Genomic DNA, 24,466 nt, shown 5'->3' on the forward strand with positions numbered 1-24,466 from the left:
AGATGCATAAGAATTTGAAATCGTAGCAGCAAAGCTAAGATATGTAGTTAGCAATTTTGGGGTGTGTGTACTCACCGTATGAAGGCTGAGTAATTAGCAAGAACACTTTTGCGCATTTCTTCTGCCGAAGCCTTCTTCAGATCAACAAGATAAGCACACAAGTGTCTTATCTCCTGTAAACGGTGTACAGAAATTGATGAAATAGGAAGGAAGCAAGATTTCTTCAATCAAATGGAGAAAAAAACAGTACAATTTTATTTTTCCATAATTCCCTGACTTCATTTACAAAGAATCATTTTGGAACTTGGCATGCATTGCATAAGAACGACATGGAATAAAAATTACAATTATCATTACATTTTCAAAGCATAAGAAACTTGTTTAATTCTAAAAAGTTTGGGATTACTTAACCAGCCTGCATTTCCCTGTTACAAGGAATAGGATGAATGTCTAACACTTTTACATCACAAATTTGTAAACTGCAGGAGTCTAAACTAGCTAGATCTTGCAAGTTGCAACAAATGGTTTTCTCGATTAAAGAAAAAAAAATAGATTGCCTCTCGGATTGTTTCTAACATCTAACAGTATTTTTAAGCACAACACTTTTCAAACAACTAAAAACTCAGCTTTTTAATTTTTCATATTGGCGTATAATATACATAGTCACACTTCTCACATTCACATCAGGGACTCGTGGGTATCATGTCTGTCCTACACTCACCAAGATATCATTTTGAGAGTTGCAATGGTACCCAACAGTGATGATATATATAGACACTTATATATATCATATACTCCATCAATAATTATTATTTCTCTATCACTCTTGTTATCATATTATATAGGCTATCATACCTATACTTCTCTCTCTTTCTCTCTCTGGGTGACATCTAGTGTTAAGTGTCCATGGATTATTTTCCAAAAATCTAAGGGTTTTGATACAGCGAGCAAATAGTTGAATGAGTTTAGACATGCCACACGAGAAAGAAGAGGAGAGATTTTCTCCATAAACCAAAACCCTTAAATTTTCTAAGGATTCCATAGAATTTTTCTTTCATTCAACACATGATCAGTCATCAACAAATAGACCTATTTATCCAATATTGCAATGGAACTCATTAAAAACATGAAATTAATGTTAAGGTAAAGAGAGAGTGACCTTCTCGTTCATGCTGCGGGATTTGGAGGCAACATAGTTATTGGGATCAAAGGTGGAGCTTTTGAAAACCTTGAGCTTATCGCTGAGTGTGAGATTGGCATCAAGTTCTGCAGAGTTTCCAAGGCTGGATGACACAGATCCTCTCTGAGCCAGGAATGGTGACTGATCCATTTTACGTTGTTGTTGTTGTCGTACGTGGTTGTCTATGTTATGTTGTATGCATGCAATTGCGAAAACACCACGTTGCCGCAGAAGGTTCAATCCAATTGGCTATGGAGGATTAATGATCGACGAAATGAAAGTGCAGAAAATCTAATGGAAGTCATAATAATCAGATTGATACATGTGATGTGACGGACTAGGGAATGTTGTGTGTATGCAAAAGAGAAGAGAGGCGCGACAAACATGCACTGCAACCATTTCATAGGACTCGTAAATGTAATGCTGTCTATTTAATTATCTAAACTAAAACATTTCATAATCATTGTATACGATATATTTAAATTTTATTTGAAATATTTAATATAAATATGTATTGGATTGCTATCAAATTAATATGTTATTATTTATCTTAAGTTTTTCTTTAAAAGCTAAGAGATCAAATTTTATTAAAGAATAAAACTCAAGCACAAGTTGTGCTCAAGAAACATTATTATTTATTATTTATCTTAAATAAATGACATATATGTATATATATTAGTTATAATTTAATTATTTTATTTTATTTTCACGTGTTAATGGTATAAATCTCTTTTGTACTTGCACAAGGGTACTCTTAATATTCTACTTCTTTGTTGTATGAGGATCTATGAGATTTTAATTTAAAGGTAATATTTGACTCACTAAATGACTGAAGAATCACTATGTGTGTTACCCTTAGAAAATATTGTGACGTTCATTCGAATCATTTGAAGAGCTAAGTACTATCTTTAAAGTCTCAAAAATCTTCATACGACAAAGAAGAAAAATTATACAAAGAAGTACAGCTATTAGTAATTTTTTAAATGAAATTTTTGCTAATTAATATTTAATTTATGAGATTAAATTTTTTATTTGAAAAATCAATCTGCACTTAATTAGGTTATTATTTCCTGAAATAAATTTTTTTGCTTGCTTGAGCATCTTTTGTATTGTTCTCAAGTGGGAATCATTATCTTGATTTTCCTTAATATTGTTTGCCAAGGTTGAATGAACTTGAACATGTATTAAAAGTGGCCTCGTACATGGTTTCAAAGCTTTCTCTACAATTGCTACGTGATCCTGATCAGACTCCTTCATTATTGGCCCTCCTAGTTTCAAGGAAGTGGGCAAGGTTGCCTATCACTTAATTTCTACACAATACATCAGCAAGTGCATTTGTCTTTCCTTCTTAGGTTCTTACACTCTCTTTAAAACAAACTCAATAATAAGGTCAGGGTAGATGATTCCACATTTGTGTAGCCTACTAAGTGGTGGTGAAATCTACCTTCAATTTAACATGTATCAATCTGTGATTCCAGTCTTTTTGTAGTTTCAGAATTTTCTAAGGTTGTACAAAATTGTACATAGGAAGAATAACAAGATCTTGATGAAAGCCTATAAAATAAATATTAAAATTGGTTAATTTGTTATTCAAGTTGGGGGATGTCCTTTTAGTTTCAAACCTTTTCGAACCCCAGAAATGGAGATGGTAGTCATAAACAACACAGAATAGAGATATAACAGTACTATGAAGGTGTTGAACCTTGGTCCTTGCTTATTAGAACATGAAGATCATTCTACATGTGTGTCATCAAGGTACGTACTTAAGGTGCCAACTAGGAAATTCCATTAAATTAGATAACATACATGAGTAAATATTTGGAGTATTGTAAACTATGACATACAAATTCAGAAACTATTTTTTAATTTCGTCAAATTTAGGAGTTAATATAACAACGTACGTATGTCAAATTCAGGGATTAAATAGAAGAATTTACAACTTTATTTTATCTAACCTTAAATTTTTAAAAATAATTCTTGCACACAAACAATATACATATATGATATGTGACACATCCATTATTTTTTTGTGTGCAGCTGATCAGTTCCTTGTTTTTCCATTTGTCTTTACCATTGTCTTTTTTATGTCATCTGCTCATGTATGTGTGTGCATAGCTGAGTCTGTACGTTATGTTTTGCTTCACTACTTCTAAAATTTGGTTACTGTTAATTGAATCTTGTTGTGTTCCATGCGTCTTCCTTTTTTATATTTTATTACTTACTACTCGTGTGAGCTTCAGCTTCCTAATCTTAGACCCTGTGTGTATGACAAGTCTTTGATCGTGTCTTTTCCTTCTTTTCTTTAGTTTTCTATCTCTTTGTTTTGGTGAATTATGCATTTTGTTTTTAAAGTAGATATGCATGTGAAAGAATAATAGGAAGTTGCATACACTGTTTTTGGTGCATTGATATCTAAGACACTTTTGTTTTTAAATTTCTTTTCTAAAGTTTTTATTTTATTAAAAATATTCTTTTTTGTTTTGAGGGATAAATTAAATAATTTTAAAATTATTCAAATTTGCATATTTGATTAGAAAATAACTCTTTTAGGACGAATGTCATAGGGGTATTAACACATTTTCTCCATGTGATTGATTCTTGAATCCAAAATTTGATTTTTAAATCATTTTCTTTTAAAGGTTTTTTCTAATCTTTTCTTAAATAAATATTGGTGACTATTCTTTTGATTTTCAATATTTTTTATGTTGTCCCGTCACCATCCTAAATACAATAGTAATTTGTGAACATGTAATATAGAGATAAAATAATATTTCTATTTTTAATCTTATTTCTCTCCTCTCATTCATCCTAAACCAAACAACACCAATATTATTTCTTTCCAATTTTACTTTTTTCTCAATTCAAACAAACCAAAAATCTATCATGTTTTTTTTTCTTTTGTCCATTTCTCTCTTACCTATTATCATCTATCCTATTTATTTTATTGCTGCCAAACAGTGTATAAATGTTAAACAATTAAGAGTTATGGAAAATAATATTCAAGTTATGCAAGTTGGAATAAACCTTCGTGCTAAACTTCTTTGATTCAATTAATGGAGAATCTTCTAATTCATGTACCCTGTAAGGCTAAAGTTGATGGTCTAGTCTAATATCCCTAATAGCCAAATATATCCATTTGAGAGGTATAAAACTTTAGACAAATTATTCTAATTCTTTTTTTATTTTATTTTTCATAGAAATTCATCTTCCTTTCTCGCACTCCTTTTGAGAGAGGAAAAAACTCAAGAACATAATTAAGGTAAAGAATTTTATTTGTATAACCTACTAAGTGGAAGAGACATGTACCCATCTCAAAAGGATGATATCACCAGGATCGATAGATATCCTCTCACCCATAACCAAACACCTTTAATTATAATTGATGAATACCCTTTAGCCAGAATAGAACACCCTCTTGTTCAAGGTTGAACGCTCCTCAATTATAGCAATGCAGGGAGCTTATTAGGGATTAAGAGGAAAAAATTACTTAAAAGTAATATAATCACCATTAAGACCTCATCAGTAGATAATCATGGATTAACATCCACACTAACCTTAAAAGTAAGGCCCATGGATAAGTCCCATTAATATGTATATAATAAAGAGTGAAATTCCAGAGGTAATACACATTATTCATTCTTATTTTTTACTCACATTTAATATATTTAGGGATATGACTAACTTAAGTGTTGATGTGTCTTTTCATATATCCACCTTTGTCACATTAAAAAAGGAGTTCACATAATAGAAAGAGGAAGCGACACTACATCGGAGAGGAAGAACTTACCTTAGTACCTGTGTAAGTACAAGACAATTACCTTCAATTTGACATATATTGAGGGACTCTATCATGTAATTTCAATCTTTTTATATTTAATTTTGTCAAGAGTTAATATGATAATTTGAGTTCACAACTAAATAGGAGAACTTACAACTTTTCATATTTAACTTTAAACTTTTTGAAAAAGTTTCATACACATGCAAACTATACAAACATATTATGTAGACACATTTATTAAACTTCAAAAAAAAATAAAATAAAGGAAACTAATGTACATAACGAATTACAATCTTAAGAAACTAATTTTTATCTCTTAAAAAAATTATTTTTATCGTTATATTCATAGATTAAAATTAAAGTGTTGATAAAATCCAAAAATCAAAATTAATGATATTTTAATAAAAAAAATTCTTAAAATTTATTTTAAATCTCATTGACCCGTCAATATTAGGTTGATCTTAACTTTTCCTAATTCGTAAATGAGATAGGAATAATAGGTTTGGAGACATGCTTTGATGTACCAATAGGTATAGATGGTACAAACCTGAACGTGAGCTATAATAAATCCATACGTGACGAGTCAATACTAAAAAGTGAATGAATACATCACTAACACATCGTGCGACCACGACCCACGCCACTTCTAATTCAAGTCCTTCTTCAAGCGGTCTTCCACTCAAACCAAAACCATTTTAATCTTTCATTATTTTTCATTAATAATTGTAATTTCTTCCAAGTAAATATAAGTTTGTTATGATGACCTATACTTGATTTAATTCTCTTAATCATGATGTTAGATTCAAATCTTATGAATAAAAAATATTATTAAAGATAATTAATCAAGTTATCTAATAAATATTAATCATCGATAAATCTAATAAATATTATATGTCAATAATATAATAATAAAAATATTATTTTAAAGTAATATTTATACACAAGAAAAACAACTAGATATTTTATAGCAAATTAATACTAATACTTCTCCTTAAAATATTTATTAAGATTTTAAGAATACAAGTAAAATATATTTATGTATTCAGTATAATAAATAGTACACTTTTTGGGATGATTTTTTTTATATAAAAAGAGTATAACACTAACTAAAGTGCAAATGGACCCATATTTTATTAGTACGATAACTATAATATTCCTTTGAGAAAGAATGAAAGAATGAAAAGTTGACAGCCACCGACTCAAATGGCAATAGGAGAACGAAGTGTGTGTGGTTCATGGCCACCTGTGCGGCTATTCAATGAAAGGAAAGTTTCTTCCACAATTAACTAATTAAAGAAATTTTGGATTCAAAGAAAAGTAAGTTTGATATCACAATTAATTAAAGATTTTTACATTGCATGAATACATTCAAACTGTATTAAATATTTTTAAAAATTAAGTATTAAATATTTGTAGAGTATTACCTGTTGATTAAGAAACTAAAATAAAAAAATATTTATTATAATAACGATACGAACTATAAAAAAATTATACATAATACAATTTTATACATCTAATTATTTTTTTCTCTTTTTAATTTCTTAGCTATGATTAGAATTTATCATATTTTATATTTAGAAAATAATAAATATTTTAATAAAAAAAATTTCAATATTTACTTTTGCCATATTCTATTTAGAGACACACAAGATATATATTTAAAGCCAAATAGTTCTGTATTCATAAAATATTTTATATTTTATATAAAAATTTTTATCTTTCTCTCATAATTTATTATATTTCATTTTTAAAATTTTAATTTTACAATTAACTGCATATAAATAAAATTTATCCTAGAAAATTGTCTTTCTTACATTTTTTTAAGATATAATATTTTTTTATTTATAAAAATATGATAACAAATATAAAAAAATAATTACAATAATTTATGTATTATACTCAATCATCAATCTTACATATATCTTACATATGATATGAGATAGATGTGCATGATGAGAGATATGATACTAATTAATATTAATATTTTTATACAATTAATTGATACAGCAGTGGTATTCATTTTTGTTAGTGTACATACATTTAGTACTAATTTTTAAATGCTTCCAAGTTTTTGTTTCTTGTTAATTTTCCTACTCATAAAAAAAGTTAATTTTGATTTACAAAACCAGTTAAATTAAATTAAAAAATTGGGATAAAAGATTCTGATTATGAAATCCGCATTCCATGTCTGCATCGCAGTGTCGTGTGGACCCCACCATTCCTCTGACGATGTCGTTTTCAGCTTCCAAACTGAACTAATGAACGACGCTAACCTCCTTCAGCTCCATGCCATAGCCACTGCGATCTCCTCTCCCTTTACTTTCCATGGCATAGTAATAATAATAAATTATTAATAATATAAATAACACTTCAAAACTTTATACACAAAACACAACAAAAGCTTCAATTTCATTCATTCATTCATTCATTCCCCTCTGTTTTCTGCATGTGATTGCAACAAGAAGAAGAAGGCTTTTCCACTTTTCTTCCCTGCCCAAAGTTCCGTTCTCTCTTCCTTAGGATTTACGAGCTTCGAAAAAAGTTGAACAAACCCAGAGAAACGGAACAGAACGCCATGAAGAGGGGTAGTAGTAAAGTAGACCCCTTTGTGCTACCCAACAGGCTCACACTGCTTCAGATTTTCATGGTGGTGATGCTCCTTTACCTTCTCTTCATAAGCTTCGAAATCCCTCTCGCTTTCAGAGCCGGGCTAGGTACCGAAAACGGCGCCGTTTTCCTCACCGACGCATTGCCCATGCCCATGCCGCTCTTGCTCGAAGAATCACACAACAGGGTCGAAATTAGAGCACCCAGAGGGCTGAAGTTGGAGAAAGTTTCCACCTTGAGGTTCAACGAGAGCTTCTCGGAGGGTTCGGAGCTGCACAAGGTGGCGCGGCACGCGTGGGTCGCGGGGGAGAAGCTCTGGGGGGAAGTGGAGAGCTTCGTGAAAATTAAGGTCGAAAACGGGTCGGACTCGTGCCCGAATTCGGTGTCGGTGTCCGGGGCGGGGTTCCGCGACAAGGGGGTGATGGTGCTGCCGTGCGGGCTGACGCTCTGGTCGCACGTGACGGTGGTGGGGACGCCACGGTGGGCGCACGCCGAGAGGGACCCGAAGATTGCGGTGGTGAGGGACGGGGGCGAGGCGGTGATGGTGTCGCAGTTCATGATGGAGTTGCAAGGCTTGAAGGCCGTGGACAAGGAGGAGCCGCCGAGGATTCTGCATTTCAATCCGAGGCTGAGAGGTGATTGGAGTGGGAAGCCAGTGATTGAGCAGAACACTTGTTATAGGATGCAGTGGGGTTCTGCTCTCAGGTGTGAGGGGTGGAAGTCTCGTGCGGATGAAGAAACTGGTTAGTTGGTTGTTGTTTATATGCTTTTAAAATGTGTTGTTAGTTCATTGTTAGTTTATTATCATCATGAGTTTGTTAATTGAATTTAGGATAGGATAAAACTTAAAGTTAGGTGTAGTGTTGTTGTTTGTGTTTTTGGTGTTGATCTCTGATTAGAATTGGAGTTTCACCACGATAATGCGTGTTGACGTTTAATGTCAAATCTTTTAGGATAAGGGGGTTGTTATATATGTATGGAGATTCGGTTACTTTGGGGGTTAGGAAGTTGATTTTGGAGTTTTTGTTGTAAATGACAACGGGGGTACCCTTTAGTTCATTGGAGTTGATTTTGAAGTGGGGATTGTCTGTGCTGTGAGTTGGAAAAAGGAAAAAAAGGCTTTAGTTTTGATCCCATCTTTTTACATTATTGAATCGTTGTGTTTTGCTAAATTATTAAAGGTTGACTATCATGACTTGGTTTTTAACTGAGCTGAGTGGCGTTATGTGATCCATGTAGTTGACCCAACGTCCTCACCCAGCGGGATAAAATTTCTGTTGGTTTTGACAAAGGGGGCACTCTTTTACATTGGAGTTGATTTTGGAGTGGGGACTGTCTGTGCTGTGAGTTGGAAAAAAGAAAAAGGCTCTAGTTTTGATCCTATCTTTTAACATTATTAAACTGTGGTGTTTTTCCAAAGTATTAAAGTTTGACCATCATGACTTGGTCTTTAACTGAATTGAAGGTCATTGGGTGATCCATGTAGCTGAACTCACCTAGTGAAATATGATGTTTGTTATTGTTGTTGACTATGATGACAGCTATATGGAAAGCCTGACTTGATGAATTTTATTGGGGATCAAATTTAAATTAAAAGGAGAAAAAAGAGAAGATTTTCATTCTGTACGGTCATTTTCCTTATCTTTTGTGAATGTGGACATCTTGCAAGCTTGCTTCTCTTTTTTTTTGTATTTTTTTTTTACTTTTGCATGTCTTATTTCAAGGGACATTGTCTCTCTTTGCTGAATTTCTTATTTTTGTGAAGTTGATGGACATGTGAAATGTGAAAAGTGGATTCGTGATGACAATAATCGTTCTGAAGAGTGGAAGGCGACATGGTGGTTAAACAGATTGATAGGGCGAAAAAAGAAGGTGACGGTAGACTGGCCATATCCTTTTGCTGAGGGCAAGTTATTTGTTCTCACCATAAGTGCTGGCTTGGAAGGTTACCATGTTAGTGTGGATGGGAGGCATGTGACATCCTTTCCCTATCGCACGGTGCATACCCAAATCATATCTCCTTCTGTATGCATGCAGGAATATTGTATTTTCTTATATGTTTGTGTTATATTCACATTTTGCAGGGATTTGCTCTTGAGGATGCTACTGGACTATCTATTAATGGGGATGTTGATGTGCACTCTATATTTGCTGCTTCCTTACCTACATCACATCCTAGCTTTGCTCCACAGATGCATCTTGAATTGCTTCCTCAGTGGAAAGCTCTTCCTCTTCGCAATATGAATGTGGAGCTTTTCATTGGTATCCTTTCTGCTGGAAACCATTTTGCTGAACGGATGGCAGTGAGGAAGTCCTGGATGCAGCATAAGCTAATCCAATCTTCACATGTTGTGGCTCGATTTTTTGTAGCCTTGGTAAAGGGTCACTGCATCATCCACTCCTAAATAATGATAAAAAATTCACAATTACATAATGCTTTGTACTTACTATTTTTCCATTTCTCATATGATAGCATGCAAGGAAGGATATAAATGTGGACATAAAGAAAGAAGCAGAGTATTTTGGTGATATGATTATAGTCCCATACATGGATCATTATGACCTTGTTGTGTTGAAGACCATAGCTATCTGTGAATATGGGGTGAGTGATGGGAGATGAGTTAATGTTGCTTATTTATGCCCACATTTTAATATTTTATTCTCTTTTAGCTTGCATTATCACTGACTGTTAGTTATTGAATGTGCATGTTGCAGATTCATACTGTGGCTTCTAAGTATATCATGAAATGTGATGATGACACATTTGTCAGAGTGGATTCTATCATAAACGAAGCAAGACAAATTCAAAGTAGAAGTCTCTACATGGGAAATATGAATTATCACCACAGGCCTCTTCGCCATGGGAAATGGGCTGTAACTTATGAGGTATGAATTTCATCTTGATTTCTCTTCTTTTTGAAGTGCTTGTCTATATTTTAAAATCTGTTTCAATTTATCATATGCAGTTAGCTACTGATACCATGTGTGTGTAATCATCATGAAATATTGTATCAGTGGTCCAATTAATTATTTAATTTTGTTGATTTGTCTACTTTTGAACAGTGTAGCTGAATTTGAACTTTCCATTACTTGTTTTAGGCTTACTGTTTGCGGTTGAGTTTTTTTTTTTTAAGTACCACTTTTATTTGTGTTATGAATGCTGGTGCTCATATTTTTTTTTCCTTTCATATAAAATCAATTTACTGGTGCCGTAGTTATCAATAGGGCACTATGTTATAGTTGTTGAGTGGCCATGGGCCACTGCAAACTACAAAGTTTGAATAATGGTCCATTTTCAAATAGCAGCCATTGCAGCACTAGAGGGAGACTTTTCAACAATCAATTTGTGCCCTCAAAACAGCATCATTTTGGGGGGATTTCTTAGGGACAAAGTTGAGATTTCCGTCCCTCTTTAAAATTAAAAAATTGCTAATTGGGTGTAATTTTCCATGCTTCTATCTACTGTACAACACCCACACTGTTCAATCGTCACCCACCCATCTCTAGTCTCCAGTAGTATTTCTGGCAACACCCACCCTCCATTCATTTCTGCACTCTAAACTCCGGATCACCCCTATTCTGATCCCTCAACCTTCTGTGTTCTTTTCTCTGTGCAACACCCACTCTCACTTTTTATTGAATGTTACAGATGCCTTGTATTTGAAATATGAATGTCTTTTTGAATTTTGTTTATTTCCTTGACTTTTATTTTATTGCTATTTGCTTGTGTGTTTTGCTTAAAACCTATGACATTTTATTGTTAATTATGAACATGTCATGAATTGAGTATTTCTTTTTTTAAAATTCTTGAGCATTTATATGTAAAATAGTATAAACTAATCAATCTGTATATCTAAATTCAAATAGTGGTCATCTTACTATGTGCCATACCACTAGTGTTTTTTGAGTTGGTTGTTATGTGCCACTATTTGTCTATATCATATGAGATTAATAAATATGAACAGTGGTCAGCTTTATTTAATGGTTTAAGACTTCCATTTGGCATTGTTGTCTCTGACAAATTCTCTGATAGTTGAAACATTTGAGTTTCTTGGTCATCAACTAAAATTCTGCAACTTATTTTTTGAGCTTGCAGTGATATTCTGATTGGATGATTACTAAATGTTTACTAACAGATTAGCCTTTCCATTTTGGTGTATGACAGGCAGAGTTTCAACTTTCACATAATATGCTTTCAATTCAATGACTTCAACTTTCACACATTGAAATTATGGCATTTGTTGTTATGGACTTGCAGTTTCTTCTGTGACTCTAGATTGTCATCTCATGTTCACTTTGTGGAGGCACTTCTGACCTATGTTTGTTTATTTTTTCTTTGCCCTTAACTTTCAGGAATGGGTAGAGGAAGAATATCCCATCTATGCTAATGGTCCAGGTTACATAGTCTCAGCTGACATAGCTCAGTTCATTGTATCTGAATTTGAGAAGCGCAAATTAAAAGTATGTTTGCAAACCATCTTTTTTCATCTATTCCTGGTTTCTATCTGCCAATCTCTACCTCTCTACTTTGGTGTATGTGTGAACACACCTGCATTCATGCATATGGATTTATTAATATCTCAGTTTGTTTTCTGACATACACTGAAGGAAGTTGTTGGCTGTTGATGACACACTTAACCAATTTTTGACGTGGTGCAGTTATTCAAAATGGAGGATGTGAGCATGGGAATGTGGGTGGAGCAGTTCAACAGCACAAGACCAGTGGAGTATGTGCACAACTTGAAGTTCTGCCAATTTGGGTGCTTTGAAGAGTACTACACTGCACACTACCAATCACCAAGACAAATGACATGCATGTGGGAAAAATTGCAACATCAAGGAAAACCACTCTGTTGCAACATGAGATGACAAAATGAGGGTAGGTATAGGTGATGTGTACAACAAGGGAAAAAGAAACATGCACAGCTAACTAGGCAAGTTCTATGATCATAATATATATCTCAGTATATAAAAGCACTTTTTTTTTTGGTGGGGGGGAGGGTTACTTTGAAATGGTGAGGATGCTTGTGCCATGTTTCTATGCTTATGGTTCCCCCCTATTTTGATCCATCACCCACCCTCCTTTAGCTAAAAGAATAGATGGTGTAGGTATATCATCTTAGATAGAGTTAAAGTTGGATACTACAGGAACAGGTAAAGGAACAAACCTATGGTTTGTAACGTAGAGCAAAATTGTGCAGAAGCAGAATAAAATTACTTTTTTCTGCTTTGACTTCATTTTCCTATGTTCTTTCATGCATTAAAGAAGTTGCTGTCTTCACCGTGAAGAGGTATTTTGTGTCTTGTCTCGAATTACTTGATTTTCTTAATTCTTATATTTTGCTAATTGATTTTGTATTTAGTTTCTTAATATCAATAAGCCTATGAGAAAATACCAAAGAAAGAACCAAAGAATAGAAGTAAAATATCAAATCATAACATATATAATGTATTATTGCTTTGTGCCAAACAGTATGATTTATTATCTCCAAACAATCACAAAAATCTGTGTTACTTAAGATGGAAACAAGGACGAAATAGGAGCGAGACAGTAGAACTTGTTATCCTGCACTTATAGTCTCAAGTATAAATTATGTGCCAGTGAATAAGATAAATGTTAACATGTGAACCTAAAAAACAAAAGGTTTTCATAATGACCCAAAAACTCCAAGGCAAGAACTCAAGTGGGAAATCTTGGAACACCATTAAGTAGAATATATCTAATATCTATATTATTACTTAAATTAATTTTTAATATTATGAAAAGGTAAATTTAATTTTAACTTTAACCATATTTATTCAACATAATTCTTAAAATTGCCATCAGTGATCTTTTTTAATTGATGAACAATAATTTATTGCTTTTTGACATCAAATTTCTCTTTTTAAATATTTAATATAATTACATAGTATATACTTATGACACAAAGTTAAAATCATTAATTAAGTTAAAACATTCATGTATCCACACATTTGCTGTTTTTGAACATTTATTCAGGTTGAATATTTTTAATTGTGTATTATAATTCTTTATTTTTAATTTTTATACTAATACGTGAAAAAATAACTTGATGAATTATAAATTTTATTGTATTTATAATAATTCATGTTTATATTTAAGACATTAATCCGCTCTTTAGATTTTAAAATTAATTTTATAGCTTTGTTTGGATAAATTTATTCATATGTACTTATAAAAAATAAGAAAAAATAAAATAAACTTTTTTCATAAATTAAAATTGACTCGTGTAAATTGAAATTTATTTTTAGAAAAATTAATGAGAAAATTTTTACAAATTAGTTTATAAAAAAAAACTTATTTGCTGTATTTTTTTCTTATAAGGATTTGAGAAATTTATCTAAACAAGATAATTTTATATGTTCTGTTATAAGTGTGTCAAAATTTGTGGCATTCTTGTGTATGTGCTATATATATTAATCATATCCGTACTTTCTAGATGTATATCTTAATCGGTTCGGTGCTTTATATATGAAACTTCTAACCGTGAGGCCAGTGCCCTATTGCTGTGAGAATAAACATGTAGGCTTAAAGCTTGCTGCACCTTCTCAGGTAATAGAGAAAAAGCAAAAAAGGGTCTTGATAAAGTTGGAGATTCTTTGTTAGTGGATAGAGACTAAAGGCAGGGAATTCCATTCCATATCCCATATTGTTTTTACCAATCCACCTAAGATCTGTTTGGATACAAATCATAAATACTTTTGACATTTTTTCTATTAAAAATATAGATTATTTTTTAATAAATAAACTCTTAAAAACACTTCTAACCTTAGATCCAAACAGGCTCCTAGTCTTCTACTTCTACATGTTCACACTTTAGAGATTCACTAATGTACTGGCTGTATATCACTAACTCAATTGCTGATGATGGCCCACGAAGCTTCCACCTTTATATATAACATAATTGCTTACCTTTATTTTTTTTAAAAATGAGGTGCAAAAAATTCATATGGTCAAAATTGAGTTGAGTTAATGTTATTTATAGTACTTTTGGTCTCATATTTTGAGATGTGATTTTAAAAAGCTAAAAATTATAATTTTTACGTCCTAATCGTGATTTTTTACTGCTCAACTGGTTTCTATATATCATGCTAATATTTTTAGCAAAGAGTGTGGTTCAATTGTGGGGAAAGTCATGGTTTCCTTTGCTGCAGAACATATGTTTAGAGAGATAAGAAACTTTACTTATGATTAAATCTTAGATCGAGAATAAATTCTGTAGTCAATTTAATGGACTGAAGTTTGTGAGTTGTGACAATACCTTAGGGTCTGAGTCAAAGACTCTGGTTGAAAAATGTTTTTTTTTTATATTTTCTTTTTATATGTCAAGTGTATAACAGCTGCAACTTAATGCTTTTGATATATAAACATTACAGAGTCAGATTTTACTTCTTTTATAAAGTGTTTTTAATTTTTTTGATAGACACTTCTGGGAACAGAATTTGTTGGTTGTTGAATTAATTTACTTAGGCTACGACTAATAGAAGTCGTATAGATCCAGTGAGAGAGGAAAGCTATCTAATGTCTATCTTTTACATCGAAAATTACTTAAACTCCAAATTAAATCGTTATAAGAGGAATCAAACTCTTTACCACTTGAACTATGGTAATTGACATGCAAGCAATCTATTATAAATTCCATAAAAAAATAAAATTGGCATTCACTGAATTCTGAACATAAATGAACTGAGAGGAGATTCACATTACAGGTTGCATGTGCACACATCTGCCACAGTAGGACACCATTAATTAAAGGCCAAATTCTTTAACCCGAGAAAGTCATACATAATTTGCCCCCAAACCATGAAAGTCAGACATAATTTCCCCCCAAACCACGAAAGTTCCCAACAATAAAACTTGTCACAACCTTCAGAAATATTTTGATTTGTTACTTGCTGGGTCACGAGCTAGATTGTAGAAGTACCATCCAAGATAACTTACAAGAAAAACCAAACAAGAAACCATGCTACAGGATAGATCAACCAAGCAACCCCTGAAAACAGAAGGGCCAAAACAATTTTAGTGTTGCTCATTACAAATGAATAAGGTATTGTTTAGATAAATTTTTCCGTAAATAATCAAAGGGAAAAAGAAAAAATGAATTGAGTTTTTCTCGTAAGCTAAAATTAACTTGTGCACTTTAACTCTTGGAAAAGTTAGATGAAAGAGTTTCTATAAAAGTTAAGTGCATAAGTCAATTTTAATTTATTAGAGTTAAATTCATTTCATCTTTATTTTCTTCTCCAATAAGTACTGACAAATAAGTTTACCCGAACAAGCTTTAAATAATAGATAAGGCTACAATTGACAAGAGATAATAAGGGACAATTCTGCTTACCATTTCTAAAACCCTTGTTATAAGATGATATGAAGAAACAATCTGTTGTAGTGTTAATCCCATTAGGACAATTGCAGACAAACGAGTTATAGGCTCCACCATACCCACACACACCATGGCTCCTTTCACACGCATCACACGAGCCAGGATAGTCATTTGTGACACTGAACTTGTATTTGAGTGCTATTCCATAGTTCCACTTTTCAGGATCCGTTTGTTGATCATTGAAGTTGTAGAACCCCGTGTAAGAAGGGCATTGCAGCTTCTGCAGATCCATCTCAAAAGCCGGACCGAGATTAACCGGCGTGTAAACGCAGCACGTTGAGATTGGAAGGTTGATGGTGCTAATAGGTCTGCATGAATATAGAAGACTACAAATTGGTGTCCCTTGATCACATAAAAGCTTAGAATTGCTCCCATCATCATAGCCATTTGATTGGCATATGGATGATGAGTTCATTGAGCAATCTACTAGAGCAAAGATGGTGCTATCAGCAAAGGTAAATGGTGCATCCCAGTTAAGGCCAAAGCCTTTGCTAGGGACAGTGCAAGAGCATGTTGACATGGTGGGATCTGAGATGTATATGACTTGGTTGGTGTAGTCAATTGAGGTAACAGGGTAGGAGCCTGTGTGAGTGGTGAATGTGAGCTTTTGGTTGCTACATGTCACATGTGGTTGGAAACGAGGGTCTCCACAACCAGGACCACTGCCAAAAGGGTACTTGACAGTTTCTTTGCCACAGTTTTTCTGGCAGATTTGTGATGAGATCAGAGAAGGAAGTAGTAGGAGAAGGAAAATGGAGAGAAGTGAAGGGTAAGTGAAATCCATTGTTGTCGTGAAGCTGAGGGATACGGAAAGTGGTGAAGCAAGAAGATGAGGGACTAATAAGTTTGATGCTGGTGTTAACTATTTATTGAATTGTTTGAAGGGTTCTAGCCTCTAGCTAGCTAGCAGATGAATAATGACTTTCTGAGAAGAAGGTATAAGGAACTTGAGTTTTTGTTGTGTAAGAATTTCCTTAACACTTTTCACGGTATGCTATTTTTTTATCCATAGACATTGAAGATAAATACTACAGAATTTATAATAACTCGTGCACTTTACCTAATGAGTTAGATCTTTTGTCATGATATGCTATTTAACATTTTGTTATATATTTTATTTAAGGATAAAACTTACATGGAGGTTCATAAATGTTTTAGTTTTGTGTTTCATAAAAATTAAAGTTTCATCTGCAAACATCTATTATGTTAATTACTAAAATGAAACTCAAATTCTGATAAGGAAACAACACCAAAAACACTTAAAGTAATATATAAGTTTTGTCCATTCTTTTATTAGTATTAGATTAAAGATTAATTAGATGGTTCGGTGATCTACTAGTTATCATCAGTGTTTTTTGTCAGTACCATACTAGAATTATGATGGAACGGGCTTTATTTTTCTTCTGGCCGATCTCCACCTTCATATATTGTGTGTTTAATTTAAAGTGAAAAAATTGATAAGATGTTAGAGCACATTAATTGTTTCAAATCTCTCACTAAGAAATCACATGATCATGTGCTCGAGCAGCCACGTTAGGACCTTACACAAGTCACAGGCAAATGTGCTTGGAGTCTAAAACCTTTGGCTTTCATTATACTATATCTAAAGCGAATAATAAACATAAACTCCATTTTTTGGATGTATGAGTGGAAATAAGAGAAAGATAAAGAGAGAAAAATAAAATGAAACGATAGATGTTACAAATAAATTATATGAAAAGAGAATGAGAGAAAGACAAATGAGGTAAAAGTAGGCTAGAAGAAGAAACAAATGTATGTACGTTGAGTATTTCTCATTTCTAAATAAAAGCTGGGCATATATAAACCTTCATTCGCGTAGATTAGGATCAAGAAAAACTTATACTGTTTAAATGTAAGCTTTCTTTGGTTTAGTACATTTAGATATTGGATTAAATTAGTTAGACCTGCGAGTTAAAAGGGTCGACCTACAATTCAATTTTTTAAAATCTATAAAGTGTGTAATGTGTAATTTTATAGAACACTTTTTTTTCCAAATATTTTAGGATTGATGTTTATTATTTGTTATTACTTTTATATAAATAATAAGGAAAGATTTCATAAAAGAATCAATAGATACCTACTTCTTCACTCTTCACTCTTCAGTCCCCAAAACAAGCTTGGCCAAACGTTTATGCTTTTGAAGGCTTACGATGATTGCCGACGCACTTGTTGCTTAATTATAACAAGTAAAAGGGAATAAAACTAAAATATATGAATAGAATAATGTAGTAATGATTACATTTATACTTTTCTCCAATCCCTGTATTTTTTTCTTGTTATTACTATCCAATTATATATCATCCACTAATCAATTACATCGCGCCTGCAGACATTTGGACTAAAGTTGGTGGAAGGAAGAATATTTAAAATGCAAATAACTTTTAAGAGAATATATTCATCTATATTTACATTTTTTTATCTCATCTATAATCATATCTTTCCACTTTATTTGTTTACCGCACATTCTGTTATCCATCTCCTACTACCGAACCCAAGTTAATTATATGAATATTTCTTATGTAGTCAATGGTCCTGATACAATATTTCTACTGGTTCTCCATGTGAATCTTCTCGACATCACATGCACGTTTATTCTTTGTTGGCACCAATTCTTGCTGAAGATTTTCTCTATATGTGATAAGTTTTGCTTAACAATTTCCATATTATATCTTTGAATTGCTCAGATCTAGAAGCTCACTACAAAAAATATACGTGCAATGAAAACAAAATAAACTACACGTACTCCTCTCTTTTAAGATGCTTGAACTATTCTTTTATCCTCTCTTTATATTTTTTCTTTCTTTTTATAATAGCAAAAATGAGATTAAAACTTAAGATATCAAGTTATCCAAATCCTCCACCACTAAGTCAGTTTTAATGGATCTTTAATTATTCTCTTGTGTTAACTATGTATTTATCTATAAATGAATACAAATTACACTATAATCTTTTTTCAATGAATGAACAAAAGTGAAAAATCGTGAAAGTGTCTCCCAATAATATTTTATATTTTTTTATAACTTTCAATATCTCTAGTAAGTAATTTTGAATATTTTATTATTAATTTTGATAATTTAGAATGTAAAATAAAATTTTAAATACCTTTAATGTACTTTAAAATTTCATTTAAAATCTTCGTTTCATCTTTGAAGATCACATGATTGATGGTAGATATTCGAAACTAATTTTTTATGTGACACCATCTACCTCAACATACATATAAATGAGAAAAACATATAAAAAGTGAAATATAATTAAATCAATTTTATTCAATAAAATCGTAAGTAAATTCACATGGATAAAAGATCCACATTCATTTCATTGTTACCAAATAAAAATTTCTAGAAATATTTCTAGCTCAAAATAAGGTCGTTCAAGTTTACAAAAAAACTCTAGTTAAGTAGCAAAATAAAATAAAGTAAAATAACATGTTCGGAACATCATGCAATTAAAATAGAAACTCATGCCCCAATATCACATTCTATTAGAGCATTGTGTCTCGGTGTTTTCTAGCACGAGGTTCCTTAAAGCAATTCAACTAGTCATCTGCTCTCACTAACACAAGGTTCGAGATCATCACAGGATCCAAACACAAACAACACATAGGGAGTGAGTCATCACATTTCTCAACAAATAGAGATAAACAAAAGCATACAAGTATGATATAAATATAACAATAATATAATTATAACAACAATATAAATATAACAAGGCTCGACTTTGGCACAGCTCGCATCATTTCAACACTCAACACGTAACATCACTTGTCCTATAATTTAATCACAAATCACATTCCACGCCTTCACGATTAATCACATATTCAAGACAACACATCTCAAATACAATACCACATCTCACACTTACACAATCCATTACACACCATCACATAACAAGTCACAATGGTCATTACACAGGCGTTATGCAACAAATACATTAAGACTCAATCCTATATGTAATGTGGTACCATGTCAATGAAAAACCTCGTCGGGCGCCTATGAGTATATGACATGACAGACCACTCACTGGTAAGTCAGGTCACTCTCACTAGGTAAAATCATAGGGAGACTAGTCAGGGTCATATTATTTTACGAGAATGCTCAAACCACATGAGATTAGCACATGCTTAAAGGAGCACTCAAACCAGATATATTTCATTACCCCCAAGGTCTAGACTCCGAAGAGTCCGTTAGGGCCTCTCCCTTCTGATTTAGGTCTAACCCAAAAAATATTTTAGCGCGCAGACTCCATCTATGAATTATACAAAACACACAACTCATCAATTGTTCTCAAAATAATTTTAACACATCGTACCTCAAAGTGATTCAACTCGTCACCCTTAAAGGATCTTACAGTCGTGTGATTGTATGATTTATAACTCATAACTCAATGCATACAACATCTCAATATACGTGTGATCTCACAATTTAACATATACTCAACTTGTCATTTACACAGTTTATCACACTATCATAATCCCAAGACATCATGTTATCACGCCTCATGCATCATATACATATCACATAGTAATAATATTAATATGTTATGTTCATATGACTAATCATCTCATTAAATAAACATTTAAAATCATATATGTGTCACTAGAGTTTGAACTATGCAATACACGCAACTACTCAATTATTTTCAAAATCATTTTAACTCGTCGTGTCTCAAAGTGATTCAACTCGTTGGATTCCCACAATGGATCCCATTACAATACTCATTGCGCATTAACTCATCATCCTTAAAGGGTTTTACAGTTGTGTGATTATACAGTTCATAGCTCACAACCCAATGCCATCACTTTACACTTCATAATAACATTATAATCGCATTGAGGAACATGTTAGTGTTATCCATTGGGCTAAAATCATGGGGTTGTGTATCCATTTTAATTTCGGTAACCACAGTTTCAATTACATTCTCCCCATCATTAGTGGCCCCGTTAGTGTTAATATTGATACCAACATTAATGGTTTTGTCTCCATTAACTCCCTCTGTTGCAACAAGCATGGCTATTGGTGGTGTTTCCACCAGAGTTGTATAATCACTACCATTATTCACCTTCTCTGCAATGCCTTTTCCTTGATTAGTACATTATATCGCCTTATGACCATATCTCCCACACTAGAAACATATCACTAGTAATCCCTCGTACTCCACAAAGTACATACGCCCTCTTGCTTCAATCCTTGACACAAGTTGTTTCTACAGATCAACCTCAACATAGATTCTCAAGAATTTCCCTCTTGAATGAATTGACGTAAACTTATCAATTTTCAAGACAATTTCCAACATTGACCCTGCCATTTGAAGAAACGTACCATGGTACAGTTCCATTGGCAAACGGGGAAACCTTACCCAAACAACCACTTTCTTCATCATTTTCATGCTTTCTAAAAAAGTTGACCTCCATCTTTGGACAATAATATAATGGTCTGTAATCATCCATGGACCATCAAATAGAGCATGCTTATAATCATCTTCTGCAATGAATTGTACCAAGAAAAAGCCATCTGACATGTCAACAACACATATCTTTCTAGCTTTTTCCCAATCCCTTTGAAGCTCGTACTCAATAAACTTGAATCTAACACTTTTCCCTAGGACATGAAAAACAAGGAAGCCTTTCCATAGGGCATACCATTGAGCGAATTATGAGTCTGATATTGGAACTACCGGGCATGAAACAAAATTTCTTGGTCCACCATATCTTTCTCCTTGCCACTTTCCTCCACACCACGCGGGTCCTTTTCACCCATGGGTTCTTCATGATCATAACCTTGGAAGTGTGAACACAAAGGTAAGGTTTTCTTTGTTTTTGTGAAATCTCGTGTTATTTATTCAAATTGCAGACTTTTTGTCTTTATAGCCTTACAATCAAAAACAAAAAAATTGACTCTGCACCCACTAACTCCACGTATGAATTCGTGGGCAGTTTTCTAAACACATGGCATCATATCCCTAAATAATAGGTCAACAGTTGACCATATTAATCAAAACATAAACTAACATTTTATTGCTAACACTCCCTCCCTTAAACTAGATGTAGTGGCATTTAGTTTATCTCTGCAGCTTTCAACATGCCTAATCCTCCGCAGCTTTGAGAATTGCTCTAACTTGAGTCGCTTGGTCATTATATCAGCAACCTAAGTCTGTGAGCTACAGTAACTTAACTTGATCATTCTTTCTTTCACTAAGTCTCTTAAAAAAATGAAATTTAATGTCTATATGTTTGCTCCTCCCATGAAACACTGGATTCTTTGATAATTGTATCGTGGAATTTTTATCACATAGAATCAGTGTGTTCTTCTGTTCTTCAAGGCTCAGCTTCTCCAACACTCTTTGAACCCAAATACATTGACACACACAAGAGGCAACAACTATATACTCAGCTTCTATGGTGGATAATGTGACTACTGGTTGTTTCTTTGAGGACCATGAGACTGCTCCAGAGCCAAATAAAAATACAAATCCAGAAGCACTTCTTCTATCATCTATATCCCCAGCAAAATCACTATTAGAATATGCTACAATCTTTGCGTTTTCCCCTTTCTTGTAGTAGATGCCTAGTTCAGTTATTCCTTTCAAGTACCTTAGTATTCTTTTGGCTGCAAACCAGTGAGATTCAGTGGGACTGGACATAAACCTGCTGATCAAGCTTACTCCATACATTAAATTTGGCCGAGTTGCAGTCAAATACATAAGACTGCCAACTACTTATTTGAACAAAGTTGCATCAACTTTGGTTCCTACATCATTTTTTGACAATCTTGTGCCTGGAACAATTGGATTCTTGACTACATTACAGTTTTCCATGCCAACACGTGACAACACTTCTTGAGCATATTTCCCCTAACATAAAGATTCCACTTGAATTCTGCACAACTTCAATACCAAGAAAGTACTTCATTTTTGCCTAAATCTAACATATCAAATTCTGTCATCATGGATCATCTAAACTCATCACACATACTTCTATCATTTGCAATATATATTCAGTCATCTACATAGAGACTTACAATTAAAATTTTACCTCCCTCCTTTGATTTTGTAAACAGTGTATGTTCACAAAGGCATCTATCAAATCCATTTCGAACAAAATAGGCCTCTATTTTGTTGTACCAAGCTCTCGGTGCTTGTTTAAGGCCATAAAGTGCCTTTTTTAACTTGTACACTTTTTTTTTCTTCACCCTTTTTCACAAAACCATTTGGTTGCTACACATAGATCTCCTCTTTAAGTTCATCGTGAAGAAAGGCACTCTTCACATCTAGCTGAAATACATTCCAGCTATATTGTGCTGCTATAGAAAGTATTAAGCGAATTGTGTCAAGCCTGGCCACCAGGGCAAATACCTCTGTGTAATCCACTCCATATTGTTGCACATACCCTTTAGCTAATAACCTGGCTTTGAACTTGTCTATTTCTCCAGTCTCTTTAAATTTGGTTTTGAAGATCTATTTGACTCCAATTGGCTTTACTCCTCTTGGTAGATCAGTCAGCTCCCAATTCATGTTTTTCTCTATTGATTCCATCTCTTTCATCATTGCATTTCTCCACTTCTCACTTTTAATAGCTTCCTCAAATGAGATTGGGTCATCCTCGGTGACCATCATTACATTTAGGCCATTATCATCTGATAGACCTTCTCCTCTTTCGTAATCTTTCATCCAAACTGGTTCTCTCCTATTCCTTATAACCCCCCCCCCCCCCCTCAACTTGAGTCTTATAATTAATAATATGAGAGTCATTAGGATAAGTATCAGTACCTACAGAATTGTTCTCATCATCTTCATTTTGATCCTAGATTTCTTGAGCACTAGTACTTTCCACAACATTTTCTTCAGACTGTTCTTTAGAATCACTCACATACTCTTCATTATCTCCCCACTCTAGAGTATCCTGTTGATGTTCTTTTGCATTCTGCTTCCAATTCCAACCTGTTTGTTCCTCAAAAACCACATCTTTGCTGATTAAAACCTTTTTGTTGATAGGATCAAATAATCGATATGCTTTAGATTCATCACTTACTCCTAGGAGAACATATTTCTTTCTTTTATCATCCAGTTTTACTCGGTGTTGATCTGGTATATAGACATGAGCCAAACATCCAAATACTTGAAAGTAATCAACAGTAGGCTTCACTCCACTCCATTCTTCTTCGTGAGTTTTGTTTTGTACGACTGTTGTAGGATTTCTGTTGAGAATATGAACACACCACCTTGTAGCTTTGACCCAAAATATTTTAGGAACTTGTTTTCCAACCAACATAGATCGCACCATATTCATAACCGTTTTGTTCTTCCTCTCAGCAACTCCATTTTGCTGAGGTGTGTAGGCTACAGTCAGCTGCCTACGTATGCCATGGTTTTTACAAAATTCACCAAATTCATTTCAAGTGAATTCACCTCCTCTATCTGTCCTCAAACATCCAATGCTTACACCAACTTCCTTTTCAACCAGCACCTTGAACCTTTTAA

General features: G+C 33.2%; 3 protein-coding genes across 3 annotated transcripts in view; 1 reads left to right on the forward strand and 2 right to left on the reverse strand.

Annotated features, from left to right (window-relative positions):
- The window catches only part of LOC114410589 (exocyst complex component EXO84A-like), an 11,623-nt gene extending 4,338 nt beyond the window's left edge, over positions 1–7,285 (reverse strand). The window contains exons 1-3 of the mRNA XM_028374555.1: positions 7,232–7,285; positions 1,160–1,303; positions 76–173 (exon numbers count right to left, since the gene is read on the reverse strand). Of these exons, the coding sequence (XP_028230356.1) occupies positions 76–173; positions 1,160–1,303; positions 7,232–7,285 (296 nt within the window). The remainder of the gene's footprint in view (positions 1–75; positions 174–1,159; positions 1,304–7,231) is intronic.
- LOC114410599 (hydroxyproline O-galactosyltransferase GALT6-like) lies at positions 7,231–12,855 on the forward strand. The gene is made up of 7 exons (XM_028374563.1): positions 7,231–8,308; positions 9,331–9,563; positions 9,650–9,940; positions 10,039–10,167; positions 10,281–10,451; positions 11,919–12,026; positions 12,225–12,855. The coding sequence occupies exons 1-7, from the start codon at positions 7,534–7,536 to the stop codon at positions 12,432–12,434; spliced, it is 1,917 nt and encodes a 638-aa protein (XP_028230364.1). The 5' UTR covers positions 7,231–7,533; the 3' UTR covers positions 12,435–12,855.
- A 2,325-nt stretch (positions 12,856–15,180) lies between these two features.
- LOC114410635 (wall-associated receptor kinase-like 15) lies at positions 15,181–16,947 on the reverse strand. Its single transcript, XM_028374591.1, has 2 exons — positions 15,923–16,947; positions 15,181–15,577 (listed from the first exon to the last, which is right to left on the reverse strand). Exons 1-2 carry the CDS (start codon positions 16,749–16,751, stop codon positions 15,522–15,524), a joined length of 885 nt encoding a protein of 294 aa, XP_028230392.1. The 5' UTR covers positions 16,752–16,947; the 3' UTR covers positions 15,181–15,521.
- Between the last annotated feature and the right edge of the window lie 7,519 nt (positions 16,948–24,466).

Source organism: Glycine soja, chromosome 1 (assembly GCF_004193775.1).
Source record: "Glycine soja cultivar W05 chromosome 1, ASM419377v2, whole genome shotgun sequence".
Classification (NCBI taxonomy): Eukaryota; Viridiplantae; Streptophyta; class Magnoliopsida; order Fabales; family Fabaceae; genus Glycine; species Glycine soja.

Bases quoted from the DNA above. Each gene is read 5' to 3' on its own strand.
- LOC114410635 (XM_028374591.1), bottom strand. From the start codon at position 16,751: ATGGATTTCACTTACCCTTCACTTCTCTCCATTTTCCTTCTCCTACTA. The intron at 15,578-15,922 runs GTAAGCAGAATT...TTCTGTTTTCAG, and splicing joins TAACAAGGGTTTTAGAAATG to GGGTTGCTTGGTTGATCTAT.
- LOC114410599 (XM_028374563.1), top strand. From the start codon at position 7,534: ATGAAGAGGGGTAGTAGTAAAGTAGACCCCTTTGTGCTACCCAACAGG. The intron at 10,168-10,280 runs GTGAGTGATGGG...TGCATGTTGCAG, and splicing joins TAGCTATCTGTGAATATGGG to ATTCATACTGTGGCTTCTAA. The intron at 10,452-11,918 runs GTATGAATTTCA...CTTAACTTTCAG, and splicing joins AATGGGCTGTAACTTATGAG to GAATGGGTAGAGGAAGAATA.